Source organism: Narcine bancroftii, chromosome 5 (genome assembly GCF_036971445.1).
Source record: "Narcine bancroftii isolate sNarBan1 chromosome 5, sNarBan1.hap1, whole genome shotgun sequence".
Lineage (NCBI taxonomy): Eukaryota > Metazoa > Chordata > Chondrichthyes > Torpediniformes > Narcinidae > Narcine > Narcine bancroftii.
Genome location: NC_091473.1, coordinates 46,795,720 through 46,804,867, shown reverse-complemented (window position 1 = coordinate 46,804,867; position 9,148 = coordinate 46,795,720). Strand labels below are relative to the sequence as shown.

The following is a 9,148-nucleotide window of genomic DNA, read 5'->3' as shown; positions in this document are numbered from 1 at the left end:
CATAATGCCATGAACTCCCCAACCACTGGTTTTACTGTTCTCCCCCTTCTTTCCTCTGCAGGTTGTCAAGTGGCCAGCATTGTGCAGAGTCTCTAGTTAGCAGCACAGTGTCTGGCAGGCACTTCACTCACGTACACAGATGTAAACAAAGATACAAACCTCTTCCACAAAAATCCTAAACATACCAAAGTCTGGAAAGTGGAATCCTCTTCTTCAAAGCACTTTCAAATTGCTGGAGGAACCTCTTAATTTTATTTCTTCTTTGCAACCAACTTTCTGCTCCTTGTTGGGATCACCATTCACAGCTTCTGCCTCTGCAGGGTCACAATATTGAGTGGATCTGTTACCATGGAAGGTTGTAGAGAGAGAGTTAGCTAGGTGTGGAATGAAAAGCTGTCATTCAGACCTGCTTTAATAGAAGTGTGTGGGCTGCAGAACTGATGTGAAAAGTGGCATTAAAGATTCATGACAAGACAGCAAGTCCAGCTGGCAAATATGGTAAAATATTAATAAATAGGCCTGTATCTCTAAATGTGTAAGAAAGAGGCAGAATGTTTCCTTATTTGTTAGTTTTAAAAACTACTCCATTTTTAAGGGTCATTGATAGTATATTAGTTATTTCTTACCACTTCTCTTCTCGTACTCAATTTACATATCTTCATATGGTAATGGAATAGGCCATTCAGCCCACCATTTCTCTGCTAACCAATAGGCACCCATGCATATTAGAACCATAGAACATTGCAGCACAGAAACAGGCCCCTTCGGCCCTTCTAGTCTCAGCAGAACCTTTTTTTAAACCTAGTCCCAGTACATAGCCCTCCTCACCTCTCCCATCCATGTACCTTTCCAAATTCTTATATGTTAAAATTGAGGCCACATTCACCAACTCAGCTGGCAGCTCGTCCCACACTCCCACTACTCTGGAAAAAGTTCCCCCTAACTCATGTCCTCTGGTTTGTATCTCACCTACCTTCAGTGGAAAAAGCCTACATACATTTACTCTGTCTCTCCCCCCCCCCCCCCCCCATAATTTTAAATAGCTTTATCAAATCTCCCCTCATTCTTCTACGCTCCAGGGAATAAAGACCCAACCTGTTTAACCTTTCCCTGTAACTCAGTTCCTGAAGTCCGGGCAAATATCCTAGTAAATCTCTGCACTCATCCAATCATTGATATCTTTCTTGTAGATAGATGACAAAAACTGAACACAATACTCCAAATTTGGCCTTCCCAGTGTCTTATACAACTTTACATAATGTCCCAACTCCTATACTCAATACTTTGAAAGTATACTTCATACTATGAAGCCCAATATGCCAAAAGCCTTTACAACCCTATCCACCTCTGACACCATTTTCAGGTATTTTGTATATTCCCAGATTCCTCTGTTCTGCTAAACTCCTCAATGCCCTACCATTGACTGTGTATGTCCTTTCAAAATGCCACATCTCTGCATTAAATTCCATCTGCCATTTTTCCACATGTTCAGATCCCTCTGCAAGCTTTGAAAACCTTCTTTGGTGTCCACAATACCTCCAATCTTAGTGTCATCTGCAAACTTGCTGATCCAATTTACCACATTATCATCCAGATAATTTATAGAGATGACAAAGAACAATAGTCCCAGCACGGATCCCTGAGGCACACCATAGACACAGGCCTCCAGTCTGAAATGCAATCATCCACTGAGCTCCTGAAACTTCCTGACTAACCTCCCATGTGGGACCTTGTCAAAGGCCTTACTAAGGACCATATAGGCAACATCCACAGCCTTTCCTTCGTGAACTTTCCTGTTGACCTCCAAAACCTCTAAGATTGGTTAAAAATGACCTACAAAGCCATGATGACTATCCCTAATCAGTTTTTGGCTGTCCAAATAATTGTTCATCTGATCTCTTAAAAACACCTTCCAAAAATTTACCTACTAGTCAAGCTCACCAGCCTACAATTTCCAGGGTTACTTTTGGAGCTCTTTTTAAAGAATGAAACGACATGAGCCACCCGCCAATCCTGTGGTTAAAGACATTTTAAATGTTTCTGTCAGAGGCCCTGCAATTTCTACAATAGCCTCCTTCAAGGTCTGAGGGAATATCTTGTCAGGCCCTGGGGATTTATATACCCTTATTTGTTTTAAGACAACAAGCACCTCCTCCTGTGGAAAGTTAAGTCTACTATCGCAACCTTATGTTTCCTGCAGTTGTCTGCTATCTCTCTACAGAATTGCTCCTCCAATTCTAGATGACTATTGGACAGTTTATAATACAACCCCGAGTGTGGCCATCCCTCTCTGGCTCCTCAGCTGCACCCATACAGCTGTGATATTTTCACCAACAAGTAATTCCACTCCTCCCCCTTTCATCTCCCTTCACTCCCCCCCCCCCCAGGTATTATCACATCTGAAGCAACAGAAGCCGAGACATTAAGCTGCCAATCCCGCCCCTCCTGCAACCAAGTTTCACTAGTGACCACAACATCGTAATTTCATGTGCAAATCCAGATTCTGAGCCTGTCTGCCTTTCCTATAATACCTCTTGCATTGAAATAGATGCACCTGAGAACATTTCCGCCACATACAACTCATTGACTTCTCACAGTGCATGCAATTTGCACCTCATCTTTTTCTTCCTCTACTGCTCTATTTGCTTTGGCACTCTGGTTCCCATCCCCCTGCTAATCTAGTTTAAACAGCACTAGCCAACATTTCCACAAGGATATTAGTATTAATTCTATCTTACAGTACCTGGCCCAAAACTTTCAATGCCAGGGAGATTTAACTGCTTCTCTTGTCACTTTTTAATTGATGTCATATCCATATTTAGCAAAAAAATTACTTTAAAAAAATATAAAACAAAGAGAAAAGAAAATATTTAATCATAGCCTTTTTCCATGTAAACATTTGTCTGTTAAGTCCTGCTGAGGAAGCAATGAAACCGCTTTTCTAAACAAAATCTGCCATTTGGTGCAATAACTGTGGGTTAAAATGTCAGCAAAGCCATTCTTATGGAGCAGAAGTGTTTTACAGCTGTGAGAATTATCCCAAGTGATGTTTCAGCAAAATGTAATAATGGCTGTACAGAGACGAGACGTGAGAGAAGAAAAGGGGTGTCTGCTAGAATACAAAGGAAGGACAGTTCCTGCAAGAGATTGCAGGCAAGGCCAACTTGATATATTAAACTGCGAAAGAACGGGAACATGTGACAAAGCATCATCCCAAATAAGGATAAGAATAAATAAGAGATGGGGGTCGCAAAAATCATGGGAATGGGAGAAATAAATAAGGGCAGGCTTTAAGACTAGGAGCGGAACAGCTTTTGATAGGTTAAACTAACATCAATTACTCAGTTAGTCTGTTGTCTATCTCATTGTCGATCCTTGCATCTGATGAAATGGTGCAGCCGAGATAGGTAAACTGGTTGACCGTTTTGAGTTTTGTGTGCCCAATGGAGATGTGGGGGGGCTGGTAGTCATGGTGGGGAGCTGGCTGATGGAGGACCTCAGTTTTCTTCAGGCTGACTTCCAGGCCAAACATTTTGGCAGTTTCCGCAAAGCAGGACGTCAAGCGCTGAAGAGCTGGCTCTGAATGGGCAACTAAAGCGGCATCATCTGCAAAGAGTAGTTCACGGACAAGTTTCTCTTGTGTCTTGGTGTGAGCTTGCAGGCGCCTCAGATTGAAGAGACTGCCATCCGTGCGGTACCGGATGTAAACAGCGTCTTCATTGTTGGGGTCTTTCATGGCTTGGTTCAGCATCATGCTGAAGAAGATTGAAAAGAGGGTTGGTGCGAGAACACAGCCTTGCTTCACGCCATTGTTAATGGACTACACAAAAGAGTCTGGAAAAACAACCAACTGAAAAACCTCACAAAGATAAGCGTATACAGAGCCGTTGTCATACCCACACTCCTGTTCGGCTCCGAATCATGGGTCCTCTACCGGCACCACCTACGGCTCCTAGAACGCTTCCACCAGCGTTGTCTCCGCTCCATCCTCAACATCCATTGGAGCGCTCACACCCCTAACGTCGAGGTACTCGAGATGGCAGAGGTCGACAGCATCGAGTCCACGCTGCTGAAGATCCAGCTGCGCTGGATGGGTCACGTCTCCAGAATGGAGGACCATCGCCTTCCCAAGATCGTATTATATGGCGAGCTCTCCACTGGCCACCGTGACAGAGGTGCACCAAAGAAAAGGTACAAGGACTGCCTAAAGAAATCTCTTGGTGCCTGCCACATTGACCACCGCCAGTGGGCTGATAACGCCTCAAACCGTGCATCTTGGCGCCTCACAGTTTGGCGGGCAGCAGCCTCCTTTGAAGAAGACCGCAGAGCCCACCTCACTGACAAAAGGCAAAGGAGGAAAAACCCAACACCCAACCCCAACCAACCAATTTTCCCTTGCAACCGCTGCAGTCGTGTCTGCCTGTCCCGCATCGGACTGGTCAGCCACAAACGAGCCTGCAGCTGACGTGGACTTTTTACCCCCTCCATAAATCTTCGTCCGCGAAGCCAAGCCAAAGAAAGAAAAAGAAAGATTACTCAGTTAACTAACCAATTAAAATAACAAAGGAGTGGTTATTAACACAAAGAAATGTATAAATAAAGGTTGTTGATTATCAGTGAGGACACCCGCTCTTGCAAGAACGTTGAATAAAAGGTTATATCGCTTCATCTATTGACTCTGAGAAATTATTTCATCAGTGAGCTGGGTTCCTCACACAGCCAATAAACATTTTTAAAATGCAACAGTCAATTTGTGCACAGCAAGTTCTCACAGTGTCAGTGACAATGATCAGATAGAGTAAAACTAATTATCATATCTAATTGTTCAGAAATCCTTATGGTTCAGTGTATGGTTCTCTCATTAGTAATGTTAAGGTCTTGTTATCCATGGAGCTGTGTATTACTGGGTGTGTCAGTCATTGAACCAAACAGCAGCAAAACAAGTCCTTTAGCTGAACAAGATGCCTCTCTGAGGTAATCGCAGTTATCCATCTTTTGTCCATGTCCATCTCAACCCTGTCTGTCTGTCCCAAACAGTCCTTCCAAGTGAAGCAATACTTCACTTGTGAATCTGTAGGGCTCATCTACTGCATCCGGTGCTCCAATTATGGCCTGCTGTTCGTCGGAGAGACTGGACACAGATTGGAAGATCATTTCTTTGAGCACCTTTATTCTATCCACTGTAATAACGGGGATCTTCCAGTGGCAACCCATTTCAATTCCCCACTTCATACCCATGCCAACAGGTCTGTCAATGGTCTTCTGCACTGCCAATCTGAGACAACCTGCAAAATGGAAGAACACCTTGTGCACCCTCCAACCAGATGGCATTAATATTGACCGTCCCAGTTTCCATTAGCCCCCATCTCTCGTCCCTATCCATCTGTCCCCTTTTCTCAGCTCTGCATTCAAAGCAACCCCCACCAATGAATTCTCAGATTTTCTCCTGCCTTCCTATCCATGTCCATCTATGACCTCTTAGATGTTGGACTGTGCTCCTTTCCGTTCTTCCTCATCCTACCTTTGTCTTCTGATGCCTACCTACTTCTTCCTCGTACTTAGACCAAAGGTTCAGGCCCAAAACATTGGTGATATATCTTTGCCTTCTATGGATGCTGCAGGACCTGCTGAGTTTCTCCAGCACTTTTGTGTATTTACCACAATCAGAGCATCTGCAGACTTGCTTGTTTCACCCAATGTACCTGTATGTCTTTTAAATATAACAGTACCTGTCTCTACCACTTGTTCTGGCACCTTGGTCCATATACCCATTATCTTCTGTGTGAAAAAGTTGACCCTCAAGTAAATCGTTCCCCTCTCATTTTAAACCTATGCCCACCAGATAAAGACTCCCCTACCATGGGGCAAAGACCATGACCATTCAGCTGATCAATGTGAAGGCTGTGTGTGGCCAGAGCCAGGATTGGGAAGACTGTGGGTCTGGAGTATGAAAAGGTTTGTGGCCACAGCCAGGCTTTTAGATTGTGGACCGGGTACCAGGAACCAGATTGTGAGTCTGTCATTGGAGTGTTTGCATGTTTCAACTTGTTAGTCCTGGAAGTTGGAGGTTTCAGCTTAGTTTGGGCTTTTCCTCCATTAGAATCATCAGCCAGTCAAATCTCTACAGGCTCCCAGGACTTCATTGCAACCATTCCACACAGTCCTGCAATTTACTTAGTCCTCAAATGCCCTGACAACATATTCCAGAGCAGAATCAGAATTTATTGACATGACCAAGTCACAAAATTTGTTGTTTTATGGCAGCATCACAGTGCAACTATTCTCCAAAAATAAGTGTTTTCTCTCATAGCCTCCTTTGCTTATTTAGCCAAAAGCTTTGCTGAGCCTGGAATCAGATACCACAGGGAATGCCATTGCATCTGCAACAAGAACCCCAGAATGCTGCCCTCTGAGGGTTACCCTGCACACAATGCACACCATGCCCTGGATATTTCCAGCTGCCTGCTCTTTGCCAAGTCTAATGATTCCAGTTGTACACAAGCAATAAGGCCACCAACCAATCCAGGAAATCTTACACTAACAGCCAGCTTTCATGTGCTAGCACAGGTGGTCAAATAGCAGCAACTATTCAAACAGGGCATTGAGTCCATGTATTTCCTCATGACAGGGATGGTGGACTGAGATCTTAACTGAGGGTTCAGAAACCTGCCCCAGTGTCTCCACCATCATTCTGGCCTTAATCTGCTATACAAGGAGAAAGGGGCTGCTTCTGTGCCATAAAAGAGCATGTCAATGGGACACAATAGGGAACCTCAGAAACTCACAAATAAATTCAGTAGCAATTAGATGCATTCAATGGGGGAGAGGGCTAGGTCACACTGGTGGGGAGAGATGGACATCAGTTGAGGCTCCTGAGGAGAATGAACCATCACAGAGTGGAGCCAAGTGATTGGTCTCCAATCTGAGCACTGAACTGATGCACAGCTTTTGACAGTTCACTGGATGTAAAGAGCAGCTTACTTAACACATGCTGCCTGACCTACTGAGTTTTTCCAATTTAAGGACTTTTGCTCTGCTCATTATTTAATACTGAATATTTTTTAATGTATTTGCATAGTTTGTTCACATATGTATAAGAATAAATACATATTTTTCTTCGAATACAGTTTACAGCTATCATTAAGTAAAAATTCTTCCTGGCCTGCAGGAAAATAGAATATCAGGGTTGGATGTGATGTCATGTGTGTCCTCTGACAATAAATTTGAACTTTGATTTTCTGTCCTTATTTCAGATATGTTTGCTTTCTGTCCACTGGCAAATGTCTTCTCATGCTCAGTAGTAACCACTCTGCTCCTCTCCCTGCAGATGCTGCCCAACTCGCCAAATCTTTCAAGTATTTTACCTCTGACTTCCATCATCTGCGTTGCCAATCTCTGGCGCCAAGCCAAGATAATCCTTCTGCCAACTCTTTAAGATCTGTAGCCCATCACCACAGAGGGCGAAGAGGCGGGTTCCTGGGGATTCTCCATCCCAGCTCTCCAGCTCGGCAATATCAGCTACCTGGCACCACTTGCTGTGCATCAGGCTCAGATTGTGGCTGCTCAGTATCCAGTGTGTCAGTCGCTGGTCTATGGAGGCCGAAACCAGCAGGCTGGGGCTCAGGATTCTCAAACCCGTGACTTGGGCAGCGTGTGCACTCTCCACGCTGGGGCCCTTCAGCACCTGCAATGCCACTTTGTCATCTGTGCTCCAACTACCTGCAATCACCCCCAGGCGGCTCCAACCCGCATCTCCTGTTGAGTCCACTTGCCCATTGTTCCTGCTCTCTGCCAGCTCCACAACTGGCATCTCCCTTTGCACATCCGAGCACACCACCAGCTGATGGCTGTCGCAGATGCCAGACTCCTCTCGTAAGCACACCACCCAGACCCGAATGGCGTTGTCATCTCCACTGCTGGCCAACAGGTAACATCCCATGTCCAGGGGCCTGACATCCAGTCCATTCACTCCGCACTGATGGGCCTCGAACACCAGGCAGGGAGACTCCAGCTCTGTGAGAAACACAGGAGGAGTCCACATCAACATTCTGATCTGTTGGCAACTACTTCACACTGCAGGATTGAAATCAGGCAGGAGTCATGAAATGTGAGCTATTGGTTCACTCCGAGTCTCATCTGATGGCAACTGGATCAAAATAGTGTACATTGCATGCACAATGAAATCCATTGTGTTTTTCTGAGCAGTCAGGTTTTACCCAATGTATCCTCCAGAGGAAAGGCCATAACACTTGCATTTTATTACACTCTTCACGTCGTTTCAGGACGTGAATTAACGGGCAACAATAAACATTTTTGGATAGTGTTGACTGTTGTAATGCAAAAATCCTCCGGCACAGCAGACTTGCACAAACAGCACTGGGCTAATGGGGTGGCCCAGACGGTCTGGCAGTTAGAGCAGCACCAGTGATTGGGTCCAGGATTCAAACCCTGCACTGTCTGTAAGGAGTTTGTTTGCATGTTCTACCGATTTTTCACCTGGGGGCTCCAGTTTCCTCCCAATCTTCAAAACATATGGGAGTTGTTGGTGAATTGGGTGGCATGGACTTGTGGCCCAAAATGGCCTGTCACCATGCTGTATGTCTTAATTTAATTAACTCAGTAAAAAAATTTCCTCAGCTGATCAAAGAGGGTGAAAGATGGCCATGGTAGATGGGAATGTGGACTTGTTGCTACAGTCGAATCAGACATAATCTTACTAAATGGTGGAGCAGGTGAGAGTCAAACTAACCCCCTCCTGTTCCCAATTCACATCTGTAAGGTCCTGTGCCTAGCAGCACAAACCTTGATACTGGAGCGCTGCTGAGCCAATGGCTTGAGGTTTTACTGAGCCACAGGATACAAAGACCGAGAATGGATGTAACCTGGACGTTGTTCTCCAAGCCGGGCAGCATTTTGACGTGGAAATATATTACCGTTCCTTCACCATCAGTGGGTCAGAATCCTGGAAGTTGCTCCCTAACAGTTCTGTAGGTGCACTTGCACCTGGAGGACTAGTGGTTCAAGTATAAAGCTCACCACTTTCTCTAGGTCAGTTAGTAATGGACAATTAAATGCTGTCTCAGGCTGTGAAGGCCTTTAGATACAGTTAAAAAAAACCACACAACCGGAGGTGTACCACTCCACCAAC

The 9,148-nt window shown here is 44.9% G+C and overlaps 2 protein-coding genes across 13 annotated transcripts in view; one reads left to right on the top strand and one right to left on the bottom strand.

The window, feature by feature from the left end:
• The window catches only part of dalrd3 (DALR anticodon binding domain containing 3), a 59,763-nt gene extending 52,350 nt beyond the window's left edge, over positions 1-7,413 (top strand). For 3 of the 4 annotated variants that reach the window (XR_011357505.1, XR_011357503.1, XR_011357506.1), the window contains one exon: positions 7,328-7,413. The gene's annotated coding sequence lies outside the window, so the exon portion shown is untranslated. The remainder of the gene's footprint in view (positions 1-7,327) is intronic. The other variant, XM_069937343.1, reaches the window with a different exon arrangement.
• Positions 1-9,148, bottom strand: part of wdr6 (WD repeat domain 6) — a 38,700-nt gene that overhangs the window by 8,867 nt on the left and 20,685 nt on the right. For 3 of the 9 annotated variants that reach the window (XR_011357502.1, XM_069937336.1, XM_069937337.1), the window contains exon 6: positions 186-314. The exons of 3 other annotated variants lie outside the window; for them this stretch is intronic. Coding sequence is in view for 5 of the 6 variants with exons in the window: in XM_069937336.1 (XP_069793437.1) it covers positions 214-314 (101 nt within the window). In the remaining variant the exon portion in view is untranslated. Of the gene's footprint in view, positions 1-185; positions 341-4,414; positions 8,014-9,148 lie in introns of those variants that run through there. 3 more of the 9 variants (XM_069937340.1, XM_069937335.1, XM_069937334.1) reach the window with 3 other exon arrangements.